The 27211-nt window shown below is 40.5% G+C and overlaps 2 protein-coding genes across 3 annotated transcripts in view; both read left to right on the top strand.

Moving 5' to 3' along the window:
- Positions 1-220: 220 nt before the first annotated feature.
- Positions 221-10453, top strand: clic5a (chloride intracellular channel 5a). Of its 2 annotated transcripts, none has more exons than XM_038717858.1 (6): positions 221-819; positions 6070-6179; positions 7640-7765; positions 7849-7955; positions 8056-8237; positions 8329-10453. In XM_038717858.1, the coding sequence occupies exons 1-6, from the start codon at positions 286-288 to the stop codon at positions 8491-8493; spliced, it is 1224 nt and encodes a 407-aa protein (XP_038573786.1). In that variant the 5' UTR covers positions 221-285; the 3' UTR covers positions 8494-10453. The 2 variants fall into 2 exon arrangements, with proteins under 2 accessions (XP_038573786.1, XP_038573797.1); XM_038717869.1 differs by lacking the exon at positions 221-819 and adding an exon at positions 3191-3464.
- Positions 10454-12731: 2278 nt separating this feature from the next.
- The window catches only part of mgat5 (alpha-1,6-mannosylglycoprotein 6-beta-N-acetylglucosaminyltransferase), a 113419-nt gene continuing 98939 nt past the window's right edge, over positions 12732-27211 (top strand). The window contains exons 1-3 of the mRNA XM_038717845.1: positions 12732-12890; positions 23761-23841; positions 23968-24245. Coding sequence (XP_038573773.1) covers positions 23810-23841; positions 23968-24245 — 310 coding nt within the window. The 5' untranslated portion in view covers positions 12732-12890; positions 23761-23809. The remainder of the gene's footprint in view (positions 12891-23760; positions 23842-23967; positions 24246-27211) is intronic.

Genomic DNA, 27211 nt, shown 5'->3' with positions numbered 1-27211 from the left:
CATTTCCTTACAGTGTCACATAAAGGCAACCAAAGTAAGTTTCCGGTCTCTGAAATGCCAGCCACCCAACAACAGCAATAATGTGCCATGTGTATGTAAGCTGTGTTCTCCTTTAAGGATCACCGCTGTCTTTGCTTGGCTTTGCCTCTCTTCCTTCCCCGTCCAAAGTCCTGGGGTGCTTCTTGATAAGGTAGGCACTTTTGGCACCACAGTCATTCTGCTGAACACCTTAGCACGCTCATTCCACCACCTCAGGACAACCCCTGTTTGACCTCTTCACCCAGAATGGATCCCTGTGAGGAGAACGTGTACGAGAACCCAGAGTTAACCTACCAGAACCAGTCCTCAGGTATATACGATGTGACGTGCGAGACACTGAATGAGACGCTGTGTGAGGCGCCATACGAGACGCCCCCAGACCTGACATCAGAGTACGAGAAAACTGGAAGGGCCATAGGACAAATACCGGCACCCCCTTCTCCCCCCCCACCTAAATCTCCCATGGAGGAGAGGCGAAGCAGTTCCTCCTCTTCTTCATCCTCCTCATCCTCCTCATCTTCCTCACATGCTGGGGATGAAGAGGAAGGGAAAATGGAGGGCTTGAACAGGGAGGAGGAGAAAGAGGAGAAGCTCGAGGTGGAGAAGAGCAGCAAAGACCTGAACTGGGAGAGGAGGTCTCCAGAAGCGGAGTTGGACGGGGGGAACTCATCACGCAGATCCTCATCCTCATCATCATTTTCATCAGCCTCTGAGAAGGAGGGCACTGAGAAGAAGCCAGAGCCTGAAAAGGATGAAATGAAAGTCTCACTTTTTGTTAAGGTAGGGCAGAAGGGGTGTGATTTTACTACATCATGTGATTCCAAATGGATTTCAGTTTAATCTCTGTGACATGTTATGGTGTGTGTTACATGCTCAAACTAACAAACTATGTGGGAACTAACTTGTAGGCCACATAAATCTCAATCATAATCACATTCATATCAGTTGCATATGAACAAGTGTCCAAGGTCGTGTGTGTGTGTGTGTGTGTGTGTGTGTGTGTACTGTATGTGGAATGTGATTACGTTACATCCAGATTTTGAATTTATATCTTATTGTTGGGGCCCTTTACACACCTCACTTTGCTGTTCACGAACACTTCTATTTACAGGCCATAATGTTTAGTCATTTCTGTGTGTGTGTGTGAGAGAGAGAGAGAGAGAGAGAGAGAGAGCATTAGTTTGAGCATGTGTGTGTTACTGTGGTTCTAAATATAAGTTAAGTTGAACTGACAGGAATGTTCTGAGTCAGTGCTGGCATAGTTGGGGATGGCTCCTGTCACGGCCATGTGAATTTATCTGTCTGGTCATAATAGCTAAAGATTGTACGTCCACACCGAAACAGACACACTAACTGAATGCATTACATAATCTTCCACACTAAAGTCCATTTGCACTGGAGTATACAGGGATCATAAACTAACACTTTGACGCTACAACCATATAAATAAAAGCACTATAACCCTGAGGTCATTGGCGTAAAATAAGAATGACTGAGGTATACTGCCACGCCACGCCACACCAAAGTAATTACCTTGTAGCTTACTTGAATTAAATATAACTAATTTAACATCATCCAATGTCACCAAAAATGTAACATTATCTAATTAGACTGTTGCTACAGGATCTTTGTCCATCTACAACTTATAATACAGTCAATTAAACCTGTAGGTAAAAACCAGGAGCTAAAAGTAGTATATTGGCTATGATTGTTAGCTAGATAACATTTCAGTTCCACCTTTTAATATAGCACCCTTCATAAAACGTGTTATAAGCTTTAATTAATGGTTTTATTTGTGGTTAATTAATCATTTACCAATGCTATAGAGATCAGATATAAGAATTATAAGAACAACGTTTGGGTTACCAGGTTGTGACAGTTGCTTTGATGCTGTGACAGATACTCATTTATTTAATTTACCAGAATGAACAATAATGAACTGTTCTACCATTTCCCATCTGGAGAAGGGCGTCTGGACCAAAATCCATTTATAAACAACTTATTAACATTTACAATTACAGGACTTGGCAGACTCCTCTAAAAAACATATGTCAATGATTTATCAACATTTATGACTTACCTTTTCTGGTTGTTTAAGAAACCTATAATTTGTGAATTGAAGAGTGAGATAAAAAAAACACAATAAGTGTGATGCAGGAGGAGAATTTTCCTACCTAAAAGTTATTATTATCAATGCATATAACTGAGTTAGATATATCATTGGTAAATGATTTATTAACCATTATAAACTATTTAACTATGGCTTCTAAGCCCTTTATAAATTTTGTTTTATTGAAAAGTGGTATTAGAATTTCTATTTGATTCTTTATTGGCTGGGCAATACAATTTCCACCAGCAATATTTTCTATTCTATTAAATTACACCAATGTCCAATCTTCTAGGGGGTAGGCAGAGATGTGAAGTTAAATATTGGTGAGATAAACTGAAAACACATCTATTAAGCAGCCCATGCTGGGACTTCAATATTTAACTGGTCAAATGATGTTAATCTTTAAAAATGGATCACAAATATCTGGGGGGTTTTTTAAAGAAAATGCTCAGCTATTTCCTAAAACACTTGGACGTTACCCACACACCAAGAAGTATTGCATTTGTTGGGGACTACTTTGAGACGCAGATTAATACACATTTGGTGCTCTAGCAGGTATTTACAGCACGAGCACAGTGTGGATCAACTCAAATTAAAATTACTACACTATGTGTATCCAAGCTGTCAGTAAACTTTAAACATACTCATCATGTTTGACCCTGCCGAGAAGCTGAAAGCCCTGGAGTTTGACATCACCCTGCAGCTAAGGCCAGTTGAGTGAGGCAGTTCAGATGCAAGCTGAGATTTCACAGCATGGGACCCATGGGTGCTGATGAGTGTTGGATGGAGACGATGACTCTCCATGATTCAAAGTCACCCGGTTGTGTTGTCAATCAGAGCTGTAAGAGTTGGGAAGGGCAGGGCACCCTTGGGTGACTTGGTCTGCCCTTTCCCTCCTCACCACACCACACCCCCTCCCCACCCCACCCAAGAGGGTTATTTTTGCCTGTCACTGTCACGCCCCGCTGCTGGGGCCACGGGTATAAATCGAACCTCTCACACACACTCTCTCGCTCTCTCTCTCTCTCTCTCTCTCTCTCACACACACACACACACACACACTCTCGTTGGCATTCGTCCTCAGCTGACTCTCTGACACAGCTGCTATGGGACCAGGCGGACTTCACCGCATGGACCTGGAGTAGAATCCGCTGTAAACTGAGACACAAACACACACACAAACACACACACAAACACACACACACTTCTACACACTTGTGGAAACAAAACACACAAGCAAAGCGTGTTTTTCTTGACCATGACGGATACTGCAGCCGAGGAGGACAAGGACCCTGATATTGAGCTATTTGTCAAGGTGGGGAGTTTTGTTTGTGTGTGTGTGTGTTTTGGTGTTTGTACACTTTGTGTACATAACAAACTGACACTAGGTCAGTTTTTTCACACTTCTAAATGACATTCCTTTACAGCTGTTGCTATCTCACCCAGCAGTCTGCCTTTATTAGTTGTTATTTTTGATTTTCAAGTCAAATGTAAGATGCATGTGCACACTATATAATGTGTATATATATATATATATATAACATATTCACTGGGTATATTTGGTTTGGCTCCTTTAAGCGTGTGCATGCCATGTTGTTGTTGTGTGCTGATTTTCCGTAAGTTAACCTGACACCCACGTGCATAGGCAATCTCTCTCTTTCTCTCTCCCAATGAATTATTACTGGGGTCCTTTCAGCATTGAGAACAGCAGCTTTAAATTGTCTGTGGTTATCATACAATATGTACAGTGTGTATATGTGTGTACACAGGTTTTTGGCACGTCCCTTTGTTTGTTGGCCAACACGGTCTCGACATCTATGACTCTTGCAGTCATTTAATGAATAGACAGTAAAAGGATGTCAGTGACAGTCTGTTGAGTCTACCATATGTGCACTCATTCACATGTTTGATCTTACTTGTAACGCAAGTTGCAAACATTATTGTGACATGCAAAATATTTAAAGGAATAGTTTGGAAAATGCGCAGATAGATTTTTTTTAAGTGAGAAGATTGATGGACTCGATATCGATATCTATCTACTAAATTTGAGGCGACTGCCAGCAGCTCATTAGCTTACCTTGGCATAATAGGAGGAAACAGTTACTGAAGCTAACAAAATCTGCCTACCTCTAAGGCAAATTTTTGTTTGCTCAATCAGTAAAAAACTGTACAAAAATATGATATGTGCTGCATTATTTCTTCACTGGACACTGTATGTATTATAAGAACTGGATACTCCAATATGTTTATTCATTTGAATAAATGCCAAGCTCACAAGGCAAAAACGTTTTCTAGCTTTCAGGTTTGCTTCCTGTTGCGCGGTAAACTGCACATGAACATTAATGTTTCGCTCCCAGGTCCTGCTATAAAACCTTTATGATTTAATAATAATAATAATAATAATAATAATAATAATAATAATAATAATAATACAATACAATTAGTATTACTGTTATATATAGTATTACTGACCTTTTTTGCAATTGGTGTCCACACAAAGATTTTCCAGATGTCTCTTTTATGATGGTGGTCTATGGGGAAAATGCTTTTGGGACCACAAGGTTAATACGCATGAGTATTCTGGCTGGCATGAGGCAGAGCCTATTTAGTTGTTACTTAGGATTATGTTGTTGCTTATCTCCAAGGTGTAACCGCTTTAATTTTAGTACTGAATAAATCAATGATTAGTAATAATTTACATTATAACTGGGCTAAGTTTCAACTGACACACTGGTGCAACAAGTGGCTGTACTGCAAATGGGTACTGGGATAAATTGGCAACAAGGCAGAGTGGCACCGCAGTTTCTAGTACTCTGTTAATACACCCACCCCGGATGCAATGACATGAGAGTGTTATTCATTTTCACATCTAAGTCTTGGCAAGAAATTAACATGTGTCTATTTTCAGGTTTTTTAATTACCATACCAGTCTGTTTGCTTTTAACTACAAATCATCTAGACTTTACATTGTTGCTGACCATTTGTAACGGTAATGTAACACTGACTGTGTGTTTGTACTGCAATCAATGGACAACAATGGCTGCATGGAAAGTTAGAAATTCATGGTTTACACAGGGGTTAGCTCTTCTATAAAGTGTATGATTTCTAGTAAGTGGGCTAAAATATGTTTTCCGTGTAATACACTGCAAATCTGATGTAGGGTGACTGGACTTCTGTCCTCAGGAATTTCAGAAAGTAAGTAAGTAAGTGGCAGTATCTTAAAACAAAGTAAAGAAAAGTAGACAACTCAAATATTTCAAGTTCAGTGAAAGAGTGTGTTTCTTTGTTTATTTTAGTGTTATAGGTGGACAGTGGGTTATATGATTTGAATAGGTGATACACTGCCTCTGTATTGTAGGAACCAGAAGTCTAAACAGGCAGTCAGGCGGCTAATGGAAGCAGCGTGGATTATTCATGTTGGACTTGGTGTCTCATTACAGTGTCCTGTTGCAGCTTCATGCATGCACGCAAACACACGCACACACACATTCAACCTACTGTATTTGATCATATGCCAATAATAAACGAGTGTATGTACGCACACAGAGCCCCAACATCAAAACCACTACTTCTTCTAGTATAATGTGTGTGATTTGATTAACTGATTGAGTCCTTGTTCACTTGTTAGTCGGGTGTGTGTGCCATGTGTGTGTGCCATGTTTGTGTGAATCAGTGTATGTCTTTTTAAGTACATGGTTTGCATGTGTGTCCCCCTGCATGCATGAGAAGAGGAGTGAGTCAGCATATGAAGGCTATGGAAAGTGTTTATCACAAAATGGACTCTAGTTCTGTTTTGTACCCAGCTCTAAACTCCATTTGTGTAGCAGTATTAGTGTTTAACCATGTTTTCGTGTATGTGTGTGTGTGTGTGTGTGTGTGTGTGTGTGTTTGTGTGTGTGTGTGTGTGTGTGTGTGTACAGGCTGGGATTGATGGCGAGAGCATCGGAAACTGTCCCTTCTCTCAGCGCCTCTTTATGATTCTCTGGCTGAAAGGTGTAGTCTTCAATGTCACCACTGTTGACCTCAAGAGGTAATAATAATATCATATTATAACACTATACTATTACAGTAAAACGCAATGAAAGACTAGAGGAAAAAGAATATATATCAGATCTTGGTTTACACAGACTTTTGAAACTATATTTCACTAAACGGTCTTTTAAATTATACTGAAACATATGCATGTTTACAAAAAGTTTGTTACTCTGCTATAATCTATAAACAATGTTTATATATTAACAAGGAATCTGTACTACATGTGTGTGAAAGGTGTAGCTCATAGTTATGAATCTACAGAGAATTGTTGCCCAACTCTGCAGTTTCCTGTCAGCTCTGTGTTTTGGTTTACTCGGTCACAACTTTACTGTTTTGGTTCACTCTCGCTGTTCTCATCACAACTGTTTCCAGCTGCAGCAGGCAGCAGCATTTAGCAGCTAAAAATCCAGATCTTTCCCTCAGGAATTTGTAGAGACCAAAAACAAAGCTAAATGTGAGAGTGAAACAGGAATTAATAAACGCTAATATTGTTTTCTGGATGTGTAAATAGGTATCAACTTCAAAAGTGACATACCAGTGTCGTATTCCTAGCTTGTTTCCCTGCCTCCACACGGCCGAAAGAGTCTGTTAAAGCTGGTTTAAAGCAGTTTTTGATAATCACTGATGTTTATGTTATCAAATGGCCCATTGGTCATTCAAAAATGAATCTACAGGTCAAATTCCCATACCTTTATGACAGAATACCATTAAAACTAATGACCACATTGAAATTAACTTGTTACCCTAATGCTAACATAGCATGCTGGAACTCACTGAAATACTATATTTATGCAAACTGACTGCAAATTCATTTTCAAAAGAACTGGTCCGCATTGTGCAGTAAAAGAAAGAAGAATTATTCCTTATCTTTAATCACACAGTAGTACCCTTGCCTAATATGTTTGTCATCTTGGCATACAGATAAAACTGTCAGCATTAAAGTGAAACCCACAAACACATGCCTATTTCATAATGAGACAAAAAATGTTTCAAGTTCTGCACAGGCACCTGCATAAAACATATAGCTCATGTAACAATTGTAAGAATATGCATTTGTTTCTATTGTTTGTGTCCCATACGCAACATCCCATAACTTACTGTTTGATTAAGCAGCTAACAGATAACTTAAGAGCAGCTTTCACATACGCATTTAATTATGCTCTGGCTCCAAGTGCTGTTTTGAGAAATACGAGTCGGTAATAAAAAAATTCTCAAAGGGTCGCATTTAAAAACACTTTAGCTAAAAGTGTAATTGTTTTTGGAAAATGAGGCCCAAGGTAGTCAGCGTTTGCAGCAATAGCCACCATGGCGTGCATAGATAAAGAAAGGATCGACAAAGTAAAGTAAACAAAGGAGCATTTGTTAACTGTAGACTGTAATTTTATCACTGATACTCTAATAGCATTCCATTACAGATATATAGTGGAGGTTGTAAAATGATTCCACTCTGATTAGGAAACCGGCAGACCTTCACAACCTGGCCCCAGGGACACACCCGCCTTTCCTCACCTTCCAGGGGGAGGTTCTCACTGATGTCAACAAAATTGAGGAGTACCTCGAGGAGAAGCTGGCTCCACCAAAGTAAGCATCAAATACAGAAACACATGCAGGAAGAAACAGATAAAGTAACGTCCTAAATAACACCGGGTTCCTGTTTCTTATAGGTATCCCAAACTTGCAGCAAAGAACCGTGAATCCAACACAGCAGGAAATGACATATTTGCCAAGTTCTCAGCTTACGTAAAAAACACAAGACCAGATAAAAATCGAGGTAGGCGTGCTGTAAAGCCTTTTAATACATAACAAGACCACTGTTTTATCAACTTTGATGACCTTATGACCTGAATGTGTGTTCTATGTGTGTGTCTCAGCATTAGAGAAGAGTCTAGACAAGGTCCTGGCTAAGCTGGACGAGTATCTGATTAGTCCGCTACCTGATGAGGTTCAGGCGGGACGCCACAGTGGTGAGGGAGAATCCAACCGCAAATACCTGGACGGAGACGAACTGACGCTGGCTGACTGCAACCTTCTACCCAAACTTCATGTTGTAAAGGTAAGCTGCTTTGGATTGGTTCAGTTTGGTTCATTTGATCTCATGAATTTGGTCTTGACCGCATGTATTACATCAACTTGTTTTTTGCCAGGTGGTTGCGAAGAAATACAGAAACTATGACATCCCGTCTGAATTCAGAGGGGTGTGGCGTTACCTTGGCAACGCCTACAGCCGAGAGGAGTTCACCAATACGTGTGCGGCTGATGTGGAAATCGAGCTAGCCTATAAGGATGTAGCTAAGAGACTTGGAAAATGAGTGCATCACAACCACACAAGTCACTAATGTACCTTTTTAACTTTTTGGAAAATCTACCAAAGCATACTTCTGACAAAAATTACACTCTTTACAAAGGAAGGATGAGTTGAAATGTTGCACAGTGTTATGGTGTATCAAAGAAAAGACACATTTTCATATTTTAAAGGTGCTGTGTAGAATCTCAAGTCTGACTGACTATAAAACACGGAAGGGGCTGAAAATTGTTTGGGTATTGTGATAGCACAGCTAATATTTCTCAAAAAAGAATTTGATTTTTATTTAGTCAGGAAAAGAGTTTGCAAATGACCGCTAAACCCCTCCCCCGAACAGTGATTGTCAATTCATAGCAAATGTAGCAAGCAGGTCTATCCACCGAGCCTTGCTTTAGATTTCTCAGCACGTCATGTGCATTGGGCTGTTTTAAGATTGATATTCTGCACGTGGTGTCATTTCTTTTAGTCTTTCCAAAACCAATAATTCGTAAATAATGGATTAAACAGAGTGTTTCTGCTTTAATGTAAGCTAAAATTGTTTGCATGTCTGGCTAACTAGCTTACTATCTAACTCAGCGTTACTACCAAGGCCAAGGAGCACCGTTGTGAACTACATTAGCTTGTGGGGTTACAGATTACATAAAGCTCCTTCACATCACGTCGGTTAGTCCTTACCCTGAAAGCCTTTCCTGAAACGTGCTACTGTTTGAAAATATGAAAAACAATGTAAGCTAATCAGCCGAGTCAAGTCAGCCAAAACAATAAACCCGGAGCTAATGCTAGCTGGATTAGATAGCTGGCTACTAGCATCATTTCAGCGGGCTAAATCGAGAGTTGCTGGCTAGAGCTGAAAAGCCTGAGTTTGTCTGCTTCTCTGTGAAATCAAGGGCCCATTGTTTCAGAAATTACTAAGAATTTTGAGTGGTAAAATCTGCCACTGTCACCTATGTAAACGGCATGTGTCATGCAAGAATGGAAAGCTTGAAAATTAGCAGTAACTTAAGTTAGTGGAGCTTAACAAATGGTTAAAACTTTAAAATAAAACATTGTTTGTGACAGCAGATCCCCAGTCAGCCAATGATGGAGGTTGTTTTCTCCTGAGCTCTACTGAAGTATTACTCTGCTCACAGTTAATCTGCTAATTAAACCCTAATGATTTCAAGTTGGGAATTTATTTTACATATATGTAATAGGAATAATGGGATTCATAATGCAGTTTTATTATTTGACCTGTCTTCTTGTTTCTGTGGATTATGTTTAATTATATGATTTGTTATTGAATTGCTAGTGTTATTGGAAAATACTGTTAAGAATGTGTTTCAGCCAAAGTGATTTGTCTTTTATTGGGGCAGTTTGAGGTTTGTGGACTTTATAGACTCCTTTTCTTAATGAGACAATGACTTACTAGTTCAATTTTGGGTTTATTCACCTGCTTGAACTGCGTAATGAAATTCTTTGGAGAATACTAATCTCTTTTACAACACAGTTCCCTTACTTTTACAGTCTCACACCTCAGTGTATGTCTAGTCAGTCTTTGTCTGAATTGTTCCCAGTCTCACAGTGTATTTCAGATTAAAACTATATATTCAAGTTTATTGCCATTCAAGAAAAGAAAAATCATGCAAATAAACCAAGTTTGCCCCAGCTGTCATTTTATTCAGTGCATACCGATGGTAGTAAATGTAATTTTACTAGTTCACTAGTGCCTTAGCAGGAATCAAGCTGTCCTCTGCCTTCAGCTCTTTGTGTCTGTACAGTAAATTATATATGTTTGAATATAGTATGAATGTGAATCATTCTCCTGCCCCGTGGAGCTGTGTGATGATAATATAATAATAATATAAATTGAATTTTTCTGTAAATGATTTTAGCTCATCTATATTCACATTCTTTCTGATGATTAGAACCATGAACCCACTGTGTACATGTTGCTCATTGAATAATAAATCTATTTTCTCAGAGACTGAGCTTGAGAGTTGTGATTTTTTTTCATTGAAACTGCCATTGATGTATGAATATGGTATTCCTGTACAACAGAATGGATACTGATCCACTGGATACTGTGTCTCTCCCAGCAAATCGTTGTTGTTGTGTTGCATAATGCAAATGTTCCAAGGAAAAAAGCAAAACCCCCAGCTTTGTCACTGTTTTTGCTTATGGGAATGCATGCAAAGTCATCTTAGGTGTGTCGTGCTGTGTGGGAAATCCACCTTTCTTATCGAACCTTGAAAACATGTTCATGCTGAGACACATACGTTCGGTAATTTAAAAACATAAACCCTTCATTTATAACAAAATGACCCCTAACAATAGTCCTTGATGATCAATAGGCAGAAATAAACAAAGGGAAACCTTGAATGCACGAACCTAAGGGTGAACAATGCATTTCCCTGAAGGCACTACTGTGTACACAGCTTTTTCCCCACCTTTTGCTTTCAGGGTTTATCTCCTCACAGCAGGTACTCCTCTCTCCCTGTCAGCCTCTTTCCCTCCCTCGACCCTCTTTCCCTGTGCTGGTTGAGTAGACGCTTTACTGTGTTTCCACCTCACAGTTATCTATTTTTATGTTCTGAACACTTGTAATTTCAAATTTCCACAATAATTACCTGCCAAGTCTGAAAATGCACATGAGGCACAGCAGGAGCACTGGCAACAGAGCTGTTAATATAAGACAAAAATGACCATGTCCCTAAATTATTTAAGAATGCTTTACCTTTTTAGTACTTTCAACAAATAAAAAACCTAAATTGCCTTCTAAAATGATTCTGAATTTCAGCATCTCTGCTGAAAATCCAAGAGGCCACTTGCTGTGGTCTAATGAGCTTGTAGCGCCTGATCGCCAGCAGATGGCAGTAACACAAAGCTTTTATTGGTCTGAGATGGCGTGAACATGTAGTTAGGGACCGTCATATTTTATGTCTCCCCTTTCTGTGGCAAATATTACTGAACATCAGTCACTATGGCCCACAATTATATCTATCATACAGGCCTGGTAGTAATCAAAGATTAAAGCAAGCTTCAGAAGAAAGACCAGCAAAATATATTTAAAAACAAACTCTGTAACTGTCTCCGGTTTCACTATACTGATTTTTGTCCTTCACTTTGAGGAATTTTACATTACATTTTAATAATTAATTCAATTACACATGATACTGTTTGAAGTCGTGAGACCTATTGCTGTTAATTACTGACCAATTTTATGTTTTTTGGTATTTTATTTTAATATTATTTTAATAATACAGAATTCATCCTTTTATTAAAGAATTTTAGTGATGAGTGTAACTTTATTTTAAATTTATTTCATGTAAGCCTCACTCAATAACAGTTTAACAGTATGTAACAGTATATAGCAATATTACTCATGTATACTTATGTACTTATGTATGTATCAGAAGTAAAATTATTCACTGCATGTTATACTATTACATTTGATTATTAATACAGATGAATTGATGTAATGTTAGTAACATTTTACTGTGTATCTTGTCAAGGTTCAACTATAGTGCTGGGTTGTTTAATCAATTGCAATGCATCGCATTTTATAACATCATTAAGGCTTTCATATTTCCTATTAAATAAAGCTGTCAAATAAACAACGGTGGATGAAGTATTCAAATCCTATACTTGAGTAAAAGTAATACTATCTCACTGTAAAAATACTTTGTTACAAGTAAATGTACTGCATTGAAAATGTACAGTATTTAAAAAGTACTCAAAGAAGAAAGAAAAATGTCCCCTGTGATTGTAATAGGTAATACTATTATATTTTATACCATTAGATTATTGTAACTCGTGAATTAATGTAATCAGGATTGTTCTGTTGTTTGTATCACACTACAATTAATGACTTTTTTCATTATGTATTAATCTGCTGATTATTTTCTCCATTAAAAGATTGCAACGATTTTGAAAGTAGTGAGAAATGTTGTCACAAAGTTTTGCAAAACTCTTTACTGCATTTGGATAGTAACGTTAGCCTACTCACCACTGCAAATCAATGAAGTGGGGTAAAACCATAGACTGTTTATAAGGGTAAAACAAACAATGTGTATTTCTGTATTGCAGTGGTGCATAAAGTGAAATGAAAATACTTCAGTAAAGTAACTCAACTGTGTGCTGTATTGTATTTGTTTAGTACTTCAGTAAAAGTACTTATCAGCCTTCCTCCTGTACTGCTCAGCGTTGTGCTGTGCGTTTTCCTGCGGGCTGTTAACGCGCACACAGTCCCTAAACACTGTCGGTCGCCTTCTGCAAGTGGGCAGAGCAAATACAGCGGCTCGTGCGCTGTGGCTAGAAATCAGGAATCTCATCTTCGCAGTCTGCTCAACACCTCGTCGTCTCCGCACGCTCTCTCCCTGGATTTTCGAAGTCTGAACACCGCCGACAGAAACCACAAAAGAACAGGTAAGCCCCTTCCTGTCAGCGTTCACAGCCCCGGAGCCCGTTTATTCTGCTCCAGGAAACACTGCTGGAAGACGCGGCGCAGCGTTTTAGCCGTGTGTGCTCGGGGGTGGGCGACTTGTCATTGCGGCGGTGCGTGTTTTGTTGTGAAATGAGTGGTGCGGGGTCGACCGAGGCAGACAGCTATTAGCCGTCTCGAGCCTCAATAGAGCTAATGTAGCCAGAAACTGCGTGTGAGTGCGGTTAGCCACGTTAAAGCTGAAGAGCTAACGTAAACGCTAGCTGGGGTTTTTGTGTGTGTGTAACGTTACAGTTTGGGAATCAGAGCCATAATCGCCGCAGCGCGCAGGGGGTCCCATTGTTATTACACAGCAGGCTTAGCTAGCTTATAAAAGAAGTGATAGTAACACAGTGCGATAATGTACTAGACTGTACACACACAGGGTGCCCTCTGCATTGTAGGTCTCGAACAAGTTGTTTGAGAATAACCCAGCTCCTCGCGGTTAAGGTGCATATTTACAGTTAAGTTACAGCAGTGCTTCGTCAGTGATGCCCCTCCGAGCTAACGTTAAGTGGTTATAATGACTCCCCCCTGCATGTAAATGTGTCCGATGTTCACCAAGCAGATAACATTTACAGCTTTCACTCAAGTGAAGACGACACTCTTCACACTGTTGCACTTTTCTTAAAACAGTTGTGACAGACACAGCAGGAACCAGGTAACAACGTTATGTCACCTTCACTAGCTAAGGAGAAATATTTGCTTGTGATTTTGTTGAACCTCCGGAGATGATGTGACAGTTCGTCATGTTAATGATTGCCCTGTAGGCCCATTGTGTCGTCTTTGAAAATGCAAAGCTGGGGGTAGGACCTGTATTTACGGCTCTTCTGTATACCTGTCTTTAGGCTAGGTTGAAAATTGAAGTTCACCGGAGTCACACGATTAGTTATGGCAGAGCTGCCGGTCAGGATTATTGTGTGCCTTTTTGTTGGGGTTCCAGCAAGATTAGATTAAAAAACCTAAAAAGTGAAACCAGTCAGACCTATGGGGAGACCGAGGAGCTTGATTTCTCGGCTCTGTAATAGGCCACTCTGGCTCATTGCTGAAGCACTTAGCTCACCAGTGCAGTCCAGTAATTTTCAGTGTAATCAGGTTATGGCACGCTGATTTGATTATACAAGATGTATCGTGTGTCCTTATCATGCAGGCTGCAAATGTGATTGTGTGTACTTTCAACAAGGAGCTTGTCCCTACGTCTTCCAAGGGTGCTTGTGGGATAGTTTTGGTGGGTGGGCGATCAGCAGCAAAGACTTCAGGACAAATGTGTCTCCTGGTACAGTCAGTGTGACCCAGCAAAAACGTCCCTCCCCCCTTGCTTATGATTCTTGACTGTAGGCTGGCAGCTAATGCTGAGCGTAGTGACCATCCCGAGGTGAGCTGCCCCTGGCTTTATAAAGAGCTCTTTCAGCCACCTTTTTTCAGGAGCCCTTGGGATTATAAATACTGAGGAAAAGGAGCTTTGCTTTGGTGGCAGTAAATGGTTGGAGGGGGTGTGTGTGTTGGTGGCAGAGGCAGTGGAGGGATGGATTGAAGATGGGGGGGGGGGGGTCTGGAAGAACTGTGGTGATGGATACCACACAGTGAAGTGGGACACTTGGCCTTTCTGTGATTAAAGGGCTTCTGTTCTCTTAGCACAAACACACACATCTCTCTTACTTGGGGTCAGACTGAGGTATAAAATCTGCCTTTTGGAATCCGTTTGTGCCGTGTTTGCACGTTAGCCAAGAAAAAAAAAAAATAAAAAAACTCCTACCAGGCACTCCGCTCTGAAGCGGCTCTTTCCCATCATGCAACTCGCACTCACTTCTTTACAGTCGGCCTACAGTGTTTGGAGCGCTGCAGTTCCAAAGCTCTCATTTATTTGTGCTGCACATCTGAGCGGTAGAGAAATGTTCTTTGGTTGGGAGGGTCACAAAACCTGCAGTAAATCCTCTTGAAAAGCTGTTTTCACATCCAAGGTAATAACTGAAAAACTGAAGAGGTAATGAAAGGGAGATTAGGGATTTCCTAAAGGCCTTTACTGTAACCTTGAACTTCAATCACGTCCTCGTTTTCATGCCTTGTTTTTGTCTCATTGACTGAAAGATTTCACTCGTGTGTGGATCATTGAGCTGTGAGCTGCTGTTACAAATTTAACTGTGTATAAATGTCAATAGGGTGGGAGACATATGAATTTGTTCCCTTTTTTTTGCTACCTAGCCGCTGTTTCCAATCACTTGTCAAACCTAGAATACTGGAATAATATAAACCCGCTGTCACAGAAACCTCAGCTTTTTTTGGGATTTAATATAGTATAGTTGTGTTAGCTGAAAATATTTTATGGGAAGGAAGTTCCACGTCTTCCTGCAAGCAATAGAGCTGCACTTCCTAGGCACCCGTGCTTGGGACATGTTCGGGGTGGTCCTGTCTCCTCCCACTCGTCTCATGGCATGTTGTGGCAGGTTAAAAACTGGCGGAAAGTGACGCCTTAGCAATGTTTGTTTGGCTTTTGTAGATTGCTTTTTATAAAGTGTTTTTTAACAAGTTTGTCTATTGCGAACAGCTTAAAAGCAATAAAGGCCAATTGAAACCACTGTATCAGAAGTAAGCAAGAAGTCTCAGGGTCAAAAATCCACTGTAAAGAGCACTATCTGTAAAGTCTGTGTTGTAGTTTCTGAGTATTAACTGGGTGTGTTTGTCATTACTCTTTCCTAGAAATGATTTATTACTTTATTGTAAATATAAAGAGCCATCTCTTAAGACACCAACCTGTCCTGTCTGTTGCTTCCTTTTTGTCAAATGTCTTTAGGTTGTGTTTTTGTATTCTGCATGTCTCCATATTCTGCTCAGTACAAACAAGGGCTGCCTGTCCTCAAAAGTAAGGCAGCTAGATGCAGTACAATTTCAAAAGAGGAATTAAAAAGAAGATTTTTGGGTCACCTCCTTCTTGGCATCCTTTTCCATGAAGATGCTGATGCTATTCCTTTCATGAAGACAGTCAAGAGTTCATTCATTCTTACCACTGTTGTAGAAACTGCAGTTTTTTTGGGCACTCTCTGTGTTTAAGATGTCCAGGAACTCAGCTCGATCACGTGGTCACAATTGATTCGTTTTGGGCTCCCAGGGTGGAGCTGGACTTCCTCTTATTTGGAGGTCAAGGTCGTGTGCTATGCGTTAGTGAGTGACGAGTCCAGGAGTGGAGTGAGGAAGTGTCACGAGCCCTCTCCCTGTAATGATAACACAATGTTGCATCATAGGATTCTGTGATGAACACCATTGGCTTTTTATCTGATCGTACTAAAGATAAGATTAATTAACACACAGAACTATTTATATACGTTTTCAGTGAGTCTTTATGACTTTGAATTCCTTTACGTTTAAAGGGTAGCAATTGGGGCAACATTTTTTGAAATTGGACCAGTACTGAGCGAGCACGCTGCAGTCGGCAGAAGCGAAAACAGGGCTGCAAATTAATCCTTTCGACAATAGACGTCCATTAAAGTGCTTGTTTTTGCCACTGACAGTCTTATGGAAAGGATCCCTACAGAGAGAGACCTTTTTTTTTTTTCTTTTTTTTAAGGAGTAAGACCCTTTTTGTCTAACCAGAAACAGTTGCTCTTGTCAAACCCACCAGACTCCATTGACAAAAACAGTAATTTTTAACCTCCTTCTGTGTAGCGCTGCCTCGATCAGTTAGTTTGCGTGATTGTGTGACAGTTTTAACCCTTAAAAACACCAAAGTCAGACAATTACACAAACAAACAAACACACACCGCGGTTGAAAAATTTGAAAGTCACCCTTTAATGGTGCATTTCTAGCATGCAATAAACTTGACTACAAACAAAGGAAGTATATGTCTGCTGTGAGTGGTCGCACCCTGTTGCGTTATTTTCAGACAGACCAACTCAGCAAAGCTGAAACAAGTTTCCTGCATAGACGTCCACAAAGTCATTTTAATTCCCAGTGGCACTCTTATCAGACAGACTGAGGTTTAGTGGCGCGAGAAGCAGAGAACGCGATAGCGAAGTAGCCGTGATGACATTTGATTTGAATGCTCAACAAAAGGACAGGTTTTGTCAGCTGACAAAGGAATGTGTGTTTGTGTGTGTGTGTGTGTGTGTGTGTATTTTGAGATTTGTGTCTCATGTAAATATGTTTGTGCTCATTGTGATGAGGGTTTTACTTCCTTTAGTGTTGCGTGGCTCTGGTGCATCACCTTCCTTCCTTATAATCGAGCTTACTGGAAGCCTGGCCAACCACAAAAATAATTTGCTCAGATTTAGGTTTATTTATGAAAGATTGTTGCAACCAGGAAGATTATTTTGTCTCTTGAAAAATCCATGTGAATGTGTTTATAATGTTTAACATATAGCACAAACCTTAAAACTTGTACCGTTGAATCACATTTTGAGCCCCTCAGTGACTCAGTAAACAACACATAAACAATGATCTGGGAGCCTCTCACATTTTAAATGAACTTCCTGAACTTAGCTGCAGGGAAAGCCGCTGTCAAACCATGGTGTTAGCTCGTGATATTGAGTTACGAGCTGGATTCACACCAGTAAGGTGGTGACGCTGCAGTGGGGCCTGTTTCTCTCGAGGCCCTAATGAATAATTAAGAGGCGGGGCTTATGTGAAGAAGCCCATTAAGATGCAGAGTCACACCGGTCTCCTTGGTAGCAGGGCCATATTATCAGGATCACGTCTCCTTTGGCCCGGGCAGCAGGCAAACTAGCACAGTCTTCGTCTGGGAGAGCTGAGATGTTGACTGGAATGAGCAATTCTTACCCTCCTAGATGAGTTTTTGAAACCATACTTGAAAATAATGCCACGACTGGAGTCTCTGAATGGACGGCTGTCGCAGTCACAGTAAGAGGAAGAGGCGGGCTAAGTTAGACACCAGGACACCTTGAATCCTATTTATTATTATTTTAAGTATGATCTTTTTTATTTAGAAAAATGTCTGTACATGTTTGTCTTTTGTCCTAGATGGCGTTTTATGTTGTTTAGTACTGAAATAACCAGACTAGTAGGGGAATGGCAGGAAATGACTCAACAATTTTGTAATGGAGTAATTGTTTAGGCTTTCAGTGAGCAGAAAATCTCTCAACATAATATGTTCTGGTTCTTCAGCTACAGGATTATTTGATAGAGTCAATATGTGATTTTAGCTTGAGTTCTTCCGCCCGTCAAATGCCAAAGAAGTGATCTGTATACACGTTGTATATAATTATGCAGTGCTAACCACAGTGTACATGTATGTGCGTCAGTACAGGAGTGCAGAGATTTCCCCTAATCATTGAAAGTGTTAAAGGTTACAGGAAGGAACAGTTATTTGTGAGTTCTGCTTGTGTCCTGCTCCATGTGTGGTAGTTAAAAAGTGGGTGCAGTGTAGGAACTACACAGCAACTTTCTTTCCTTAATATTAGATGTCCGAAGTTACCTGAGTGTGAGAAGTTGAGCTCTAAGAAAGCCTATTTATATTCAGGAGAAAAATGGATACTTTTTCAAAGTTGATCCATAATTGATGGTCACTGCTACATCTTGAGCATATTTCCCTACTTTCTGTGGTTATGCAACAAGCTCTTAGTGTATGTTATTTTAGTTCTGGAGGATGCTCTCTCTTTTAGACCTGGACTAATGCACTGGAATTAATCCAGGTCCTCCCTCCGACTTCTTCACCTATATGGAATATCGGCTCCAGTTGCAGTCTGAGCCGTTACCTCGCTCAGCCATCTGGCCTGGTCTTAACAATTCAGCAAATCATAGAACAGGGATAAAGGCTCTGTGATTAGGACTCTGCTGGAAAGATATTAAAGCCTGAGATGATTATTTTGACATTGCGATATCCTTGTTAACTCTAAATCCATGCGACTTTACAGTAAACCGGTTACATCTCTGCGCACACAGGGAAAATAAAGATCGCTGCAACATAGACAAATACCACTCATTGTAAACATTCGTATTGGTTAGTTCAGCAACAAACTTGTACTCGTGTTTGGTCTATTGTAGTTCCTGTTACATGTGTTTTATTGTGTCTTGATATACTCATTATAACTCCTTTGGTCTCGTGCTCTACTGTAATGTATTGTACTATACTTTTCTCATTTCCTCACTGCTGTATTTCTTTGAAAGCCCTTCTAGGGACGGGTGTTGCAAATTAGCAACTGTTAAAAACACTATGATGCACAAATTCGATTGTTGTTTTCAGTTTATCTATATCAGTTGTATCGGTCCCTACTAAAACAAACTATAAATAAATCATAAATATACGACTACTGAAAAGCAGTCCGCTGCACTGGTAATGATTTATATGCACTTTGTTTTAATGTTTTTATTTAATTTTGATGAATTTAGTAAAGGCTTTCTGCAGTGCTTAAATATAAAAGTTGCAACACAAACAGGACCCAGGAAACCTATCACAACCAAATCTTGAATTTCAGAATGGCATCTTTTAAAATGAATATTTCTTTGTTATTTTCTTTCTAGCGACGAGTACACACCCTCCTCTTTTCCTTTTCATTGTGGGGAACTGAACAACAGAAGCCGTTTTGGAGCTGAAATTTCAGCTCTGTTGTCCCTAACAGGCAAAACGTCCTTTGTAGTAGATTTGGGAGGACAGCGGTTTCTCCCAGGCTTCAATGATTCAATTGTTTCTGTCTTCACCGCCTTTTGAACCTACAGGGGTTTGTGCGCTGCTACTTTCTTCCAGCAATGAAACAACCATTCAGCAGGTTGTTATGTTATCATCTCAGGTTGCGAAAGATCATTTATTGTGCAATCCCAGCTGGCTGTCAACGCGTACTTTCACTGGGCTGTTGCTGTTGAGAGCCAGAGGGCTCGCTTCCAGACAAATTAAGATCCTGAATTAGAAACCAGAAGCTAACTGTGAGGAGATACATGCAGTGCTGGGGGGGGGGTCTCTACAGATTATAGGACACCGCCCGTGATTGGAAGGCTTCCCAACAAAGGAGTGATATTGCACGCTCAGTTTCAGACTTGAATAAGACGGATGGACGCAGGAAATCAGACCAGACAACAGAGCCAGCTCCGACTGAGATTGTGTGCATTCATGAACTCAAACGATTCTGTGTAGGTTTTGGCTCGTGCTTCTTACAGCGATGTACGACGGGGCAGTCTGAGCTGCGTTCCCTCTCTGATAAACAGCCCCAAAGCCTCCCTTCCTTGTCTGCTCCCCAACCAACAAGAGTTGCCAGCTTCTTCCTGCTCTCCCTCCAAGCGAGCGAGTCCCAGCAGCGAGAGACGTCCGATGTTATCAGCGCTGCAGATTGCACGGTGCTACTGCCAAGGGCTTGTCTCGTGAATTCACAGTGCAGTGCAGAGACTTTTTTTTTCTCCCCACTGAAAGCCTTGTTTTGCACACATTACAAAGCGTAAAATGTAAAAATAAAAGATACAGGAATTTGAATTCTTCCTTGTCTTCATTTCAGACAGTACAGTATTTATCCCTGCCTTTTTAAAATGTATAAAAAGCTCTCTGTCCGCACAGAAAACCAACACGAGCCTTTGTCTTAAATGACTGAACAATTATGGTGTCATAACCTGCTGTGAGATTCCCGCCCTGTTGGAAGCTGCTTGCAGCTGTCTGTGACCTATTTATGAAGCTGATGGATGTAAGGTGAAAAGAGCCTTTTGTGTGGCTGCCTCTTTTGCTTCTCAGGAAAGTGCTGATGATTTCCTCAACACCACTCAGCACTGATATAACCATCTTTGCTGCGCCTCATTCTAAATTCTGACGGCTTGAAATCAATAAACGCAATGATTAAAATATGGACAGGTGAAATCACTTTAGCTGAGTTCAGTGTGTATTATTGGGTTTCTCGCAGTGGTCCTGACCTGGTTAGAGCTGCTTTGAAAGAGCATAAGAGAAACGCAGTTCAAAAGCAAGGCTGCAGAAATCCCCTCCCCACACTTAGCCTCATTTACAGCTGCTGTTGAATGCAGATGAGAGAACATCTTTTTCTTTTGGCTTGAATGCGTGCTGGAAAGATTATTTTTTTGTTGTTGTTGCTGCTTAATGCCAAAAGCCAGAGGCATTCATTAAGCTTTGCATGCCTTTAGGGTTGTCAGTTAAGGCTTGTTGAACTATTTAACGGCGTCACAAGTGCTGCAGGGCTGTCTCATTTTGCATTATGGGCTAATGTTTGATGTTTTTATTTGCCAAATATGTTGTCGTTGACATCGGTTGTGTTCAATCAGCAATAAAGATAGCAAGCATGAAAGCAGCATATTACAGCTTACATTAATTAGCCTGGTGGGCTTATTCTCACAGACCTAATGAAGCTGCCAACACAGTGGAGAAAGGGGAAAGGTTTAAAGGCAAAGAAATGTGATTTTCTGAGTACTGAGACAATGAAATACAGAATTTGGAATATTATCTATAATGAAACACATTTTAATAAAGTGTTAGATCTGGCATTTTCTGGTTATTTACAGAATTGGACTGATGATATGGAAAGTTGTAGTTAAACAGCTCAGACCTTCTGTTTTCTGTTCGTTAAAATTGAGTGTTGAGGCACCGGGAAATGCAGCAGTCAGATGTCACAGGAAAACAAAAGTAGCAAGGACAGGATATGAAGAACAACGTGTGGTTTTGTGATTTGTGAAAAAAAAAACCAACCTCCTCAAGACGCTTTCATTTACATTGCACCTGCTTGGCTGCGAAGGTTTGTGTGGGTACATGACGTAAATTTTGTCTGCCCACGTCAGAGAAGGTCTGCTAAATGGATGTTTTCCCGAGAAGTGTGCCTGCTGTCCGCGTGCTACTTCTGTCCTGAAGTTGTTTGGTAACTTCCCAAAACGCCAGAAGAAGAATAATTTCAACACAAGAAACACAGCTCTGAACAACACACAGAGTAAAACTTCTTTTGACTAATACACCTTGTCCCTGACCTTTTGCTGCCAGCGGATTAATTTTTTTCCTGTTAGTGGGAGTAAATAAGTAAACCTTTGACCTTTTTTACCTTTCAAACAAACGCGCGCACACACACACAGGCAAGGAGGACAGCATCCTTCATTTGTCTAGCGGAAAAGACGGTTGAACATTTGGCAAAAAAACAAAACAACCAAATGTAATAACAGAAAAGGCAATGTATTTAAAATTCTGTTTGTGTTCTCACTTGTCAGCGAGGAAGATAAATTGCAGGCTATCCAAATGTTTATATTTTGAGGGAACTATCAACCCTCTTGCATAAATTCCATACAGCCCCATCAATCATAAAGATCAAACTGTCTGGGTGAGACGAGGCTGTTCTGTGTAGCCCTCAGAGAAGCAGTGAACTTTAAATTACTTCTAAAGACCGTATCTTGTTTTTAACCAGTAGTGGCAAATATACTTCCTTAAAGTCTGTATTCCTTCAACGTCCGACTTAATCTACAACATAACTTGCTTCTCCTTTTGAAAGAGACTCTTCTAGTTTGACTTGGCCCTGTATAATATGCACACATTATTGACTGAACAAGGTGAGGAGCAGTTTCCCCTCCGTACTCAGGCTAACTCACTATACTGTTTGCTTCCATTCAGCCTCTCCCATGTTGTCCAGGTAACACAGTTTGTTGCGTTGCCATCCTGCGTGCATACCGTAGGAGCTTCCGCACACAGCGACCTCCAGTTCAGATACAGTGTGCCTCTGTGCTGTGTGGTCTGCTGCGGTCATAAACAGGCTGCTTTGCTTAAAGTAACAGGCTAGAGATCTGTACTACACACAATACCGCCGTCCCTTCATGGCTAGTTCCTCATTCTCTTAAACCTATTCAAGTGGACTTTATGATGCCTTTGTGCAACTCGCGCCTTTTTTATCAGTCAGTTCAACCTCACTGAAGCATTACGTTATAAAGTAGGACTTAAGGTTAAGCTATAATATCCAGCTTCAGGAAACACTGGGGTTTGCTGCTCTGTTGTCTTTCATCATTGTAATGTTTTTGGGTTTTGCCGGTCAGACGGAATAAGCCACATGATGTTATTTTGAGCTCTCGGAACTTGTAATTGGCATTTTATTTCTCCACTATTACTTCTTACTTGGCTTGAATGGTGGCTAACACTGCTGACTCACTGTCTAGTTATCAGTTGTATTGTTAATCATGTCCATGTGGGACTGGATTGGGAGAGGGAAGTCCCTCATTATCTGTATTTAGCAGACCAACCAACCAGTAAAAATATCTAATTCTGATTATTTTTACTGATATTGCAATTGTGGATTTGACCTCTACCTTTCTTATGTGGTACTATTTTTGCACTGAATTTCCGATGTTGTTGTTGGACCTTATTGTGCAGTGAGGTAAAGTGATTTGACCTGTGTATTTCAAGTGTATGTGATGTATTTAGTATACTAGCTAAAACACATATGAACCCAGTCTTCTTTTGTTGCAATTTTATTGGAACCTTCTGATATTCTTTTTCTGTATTTGTCTGTCTGGTGTGAGGGTGCATGCTGCTAAGTGAGACAACTGTTTTTGTGTATTTGAGTACTAGTAATGTTTTTGATTTTGTATTTTCTGTGCATGTTTCTGGACCCCCTTGAAAATGAGATGCTGCATCTCAAGGGGCTATCCACTAATAAATTGAATTTGAAATTTGCGAGACAAGGGGGAGTGAGCATTTTTGAGATGAAGATGTCTCAAGAATATAATAATAATACCAGGACATCTCTGCTGCATGACAATATTTACTTTAAAATACTTAACAAGTATTGCGCCTCCTGCGATCTGAAAATTGCAGTAGGCCATAATGTGATTCCGACTTTTGGTTAATTGTCCAGCCATACAGCCAACTAACGTACATACTCATCTGTCTTTCCTCTCTGTCTTTTCAGAGGCAGGATGCAACCGATTGGACTCCGTCCACTGAGATGTTACTGAGCGATGAGGATGGGTCAGAGAAGGAAATCACGCCGGTGAGGCAAACAAGCCGTACACCATTCCCCAAAAACCACCGCAGTTACACCGACTGACACAGCTATGCCCTACCAGCCCTCCTGATTCACCTCCCCGACCTCTGCACCCTCCCTCTGTCAAATCAGACTCACCGCAGCCCCAACAGCTCTCTGTCAAGTCAGCATGGCGACACCCTTCTTGTGGAAGCTGTCATCCCAGAAGCTGGGCTTCTTCCTGGTCAGCTTTGGGTTCATCTGGGGCATGATGCTTCTGCATTTCACCATCCAGCAGCGTGCCAGCCACGAGAACAGCGCTGTGCTCAGGCAGCAGATCCTGGACCTCAGCAAGCGCTACATCAAGGCCCTGGCTGAGGAGAACCAAAGTGTCATGGATGGGCCCTATGTGGGTACCATGACAGCTTACGGTGAGTAGCCAGCTCTCTACCTGCTAGTTCATGTAACCAAGAGGTTTTCAAACTGTGAGGCACGTATCCCTAGAGGAGGGAAATTGTCTGTACTTGTATAGAGCCTTTCTAGTCTTTCTGACCACTCAAAGTGCTTTACACTGCATCACACTCACCCCTTTCACACACAGGCTAAGGTGCCTCTACCGTCAGAAACACAGGAGCAATTTGGGGTTCTGTATCTTGCCCGAGGATACTTCGACATGTAGACTTAGGGAGCCGGGGATCAAATCACTGTCCTTCTGATAAGTGGACAAGCTACAAAGATAGTGCTTGAGTGAAAGGGACAGGTGCATGCAGGTGTTCTAAAAGCAACAAGACGCTAATTATTGTAGTTTGGCCCGATGATTTGTTCTCTCATTAATGTTGTCAACAGTTAGAGCTGCAGCAGTGGATGTGGCAAACAGCTTGTGGAGCCAGTTAAGGTACTTAAAACCCTTAGTGTCATAACTTAGTGAAATTTAAACATACAGACAGGATGCACATATTTTTAGATTCAGTGTGACGACACTCAGTGTTTCAAGCATGGTTGATGTGACTTGCCTAAGAATATCATTTTTAAGTTTTCCTCAGTATCACTTATCCAGTGATGCAGTACATCCAAGGGTACACTGCAAACAGGAACTGCCTATAGCTAATTTAACATGCTTTTAATAATGCCAGTTTGCCAAAATGTAAACAATTTATAGACTAAAAAGCAGGGTGTAAATTGCCCACAGCTAACTACCGTGTCCAAGGCAACATTATACCCCCTGTTTACATCCACCAAATGATGGGATCTGTAGTTATATACACTCAGACTGTGTGGTCATGCAGCAGAGCCAGTCTTCTCCTTCCACTGTAGAAAATGTAGGGTTCATTGCTCTGTGACTGACTGGAAATATTTTCACGCAGGGAAACATCCACCTGACGTTACAAGTATATATATATATATATATATATATATATATATATATATATATGGAGCTACAGCCTGCTGTTAGCAGAGCAAGATGGATGTAATCAATGTTGCATGAACCATATTTTTCATAAGATCATTACAAGGTAATAAAACAACAAAATAGGTAGGAAGGCTTTAGTAATGATGTACGCAACATTTGCGTTCCATCTCTTTATACATCTTCTTTAAACTGGATCGAATGGTTCCACCTGTCTACCTCTTGAGCAGGCGCAACATTGCCTATATTCAAGAAAACTTGCCTGGGAGATTTAACGCTGATACAGCTGCATCGGAGCATAACACTGTAATAGCACAGGTCCAGAAGACCCATCAATAAGTTATTCATGCCATTAATAGGCCTGTATGGCTCTATGGGAGGCTTCATTAGAGACCTGAGATGGGAATTGATTGTTCTCTAACGTCCGGAGAAACAACAGGATACAGTAAAACTCCGGGAGATTAAATCAGCTCCCTGAGAACGTAAAGAAGAAGAGTACAAAAAGAAACATATGTAGCACCTGCCTTTTTAAGCTGAAGTGTGCAGGCATCTCTCTTTTTCTTTATTTAAAGAAACATGCAAACATGTGGAAAATACCAGACCACTATGTAAAGTACCACCATATGCAAAGTGCTGCCAACAAGCTGTACTTCTATTTACCTCAAACATCAACATCTGGCTTATTTAGTCATGTGATTAGTTCAGGATGACCTGGTAGTAATAACTCAAAATGAAGAATAGATAAGGCTAGTTTGTACAGCTATACATATATATTAAGTCTGTATACTACGTAAACATAGGAGTCATAATTAATCATGGGGCTCATTTGGGGTAGATGTGATCCAAGCGCAGTATGTTGATTTTCCCGTAACATCATCCAGAGTTTGCCAGGAAAAGTGTCCTGTCCAGTTTCTTTTGTTCCTTTACAAGATGGATTGATTCTCAGGGTGCTGTCGGAGCCGCGGCCACTGACCTCCGTCCAATATCAAATCAAAATCCATTTCAGGTCCTTGATTAGAGAGGCAGCAGGATGCTTTGTGCTTCCTGTGTTCACTCACTCTGTCGATGATTTGCCCTGATACGATTTGTAATGAGTTTAAGGGAAAACCGTGTTTTCTCCTTTGCTGGCCATCAAATGACCCATCAAATATTAATGTTTGAATTTATAATTGTTTCTCCTGAAAGGAGGAAGTTGGAGCACGGTTAGCTGATAGGGCTGATTTGTAAGAAATACACCTGTTGAAAAGCATGAAATCAGTGTGTCAGTCTGCCTCTTTACACAGAGCTGGGATTAGATGGTGCTAAATATATTACATCTCAAGCTAATTTTCTTCAGTATTTTCATGTTAAGCATTGTTACCACCTTATTTCCTAATTTTTACTGTTAAACCTCTTTCCCAACCATATATTTTTTTTTAAATATGGCCCTTTTTAAGAGAATTAACAGATTTAAAGTCTTAGAAACCAAATTTGCACCCTGTTGATTAATATTTAAATTCACTACGACTTCCTGCGCTTGCTTGAGTCTTCAAAATTTAAAGATTGAACATCTTTCTAAACCAAAACTGGCGAAAATGTACTTTTTGTGACAGATACCACAAATCTCATTTTGTCCACAACTTACCAAATATTTGGGGTCAGCAACTTTGTCTGATATAGTTTGGATTTGTTCACGGGTCCTGTCGGTTCTGAGGATCAGGTCCAAATTATACTCAGTCTAATCGGGTTGGGTTGGGTCTCGTTTTACTGCTGTGCGTCTTGGGCCTGTGTGGCACTACATCTAATCCGAGGGTATCCGTGTCGGCTCTGATCACAGTACATCATAACAATTGCCTGAGAAGATGTTTTAGGAGATAAGCAGATCGGAGAAAACACATCACCTTATGGAACTTTATTCATTAGTATTTAATTAGTCCAAAAATTATGTGAGAGTGCTTTACTGTTGATACAGGAGGTGAAAATAGGTCTGTCAGTTAAGTCTATGGATTA

The sequence above is a fragment of the Micropterus salmoides genome, unplaced genomic scaffold, assembly GCF_014851395.1.
Source record: "Micropterus salmoides isolate LMB-PRFRI ecotype aquatic unplaced genomic scaffold, ASM1485139v1 Ms_hic_scaffold_1, whole genome shotgun sequence".
NCBI lineage: Eukaryota > Metazoa > Chordata > Actinopteri > Centrarchiformes > Centrarchidae > Micropterus > Micropterus salmoides.
Note: the sequence above shows the minus strand (reverse complement) of the source record. Positions and strands in the feature narration are given on the sequence as shown.

Excerpts from the sequence above, each read along its gene's own strand:
- clic5a (XM_038717858.1), top strand. The coding sequence starts at position 286 with ATGGATCCCTGTGAGGAGAACGTGTACGAGAACCCAGAGTTAACCTAC. Across the intron at positions 820-6,069 it reads AAGTCTCACTTTTTGTTAAG|GCTGGGATTGATGGCGAGAG; the intron begins GTAGGGCAGAAG and ends GTGTGTGTACAG. Across the intron at positions 6,180-7,639 it reads ACCACTGTTGACCTCAAGAG|GAAACCGGCAGACCTTCACA; the intron begins GTAATAATAATA and ends CACTCTGATTAG.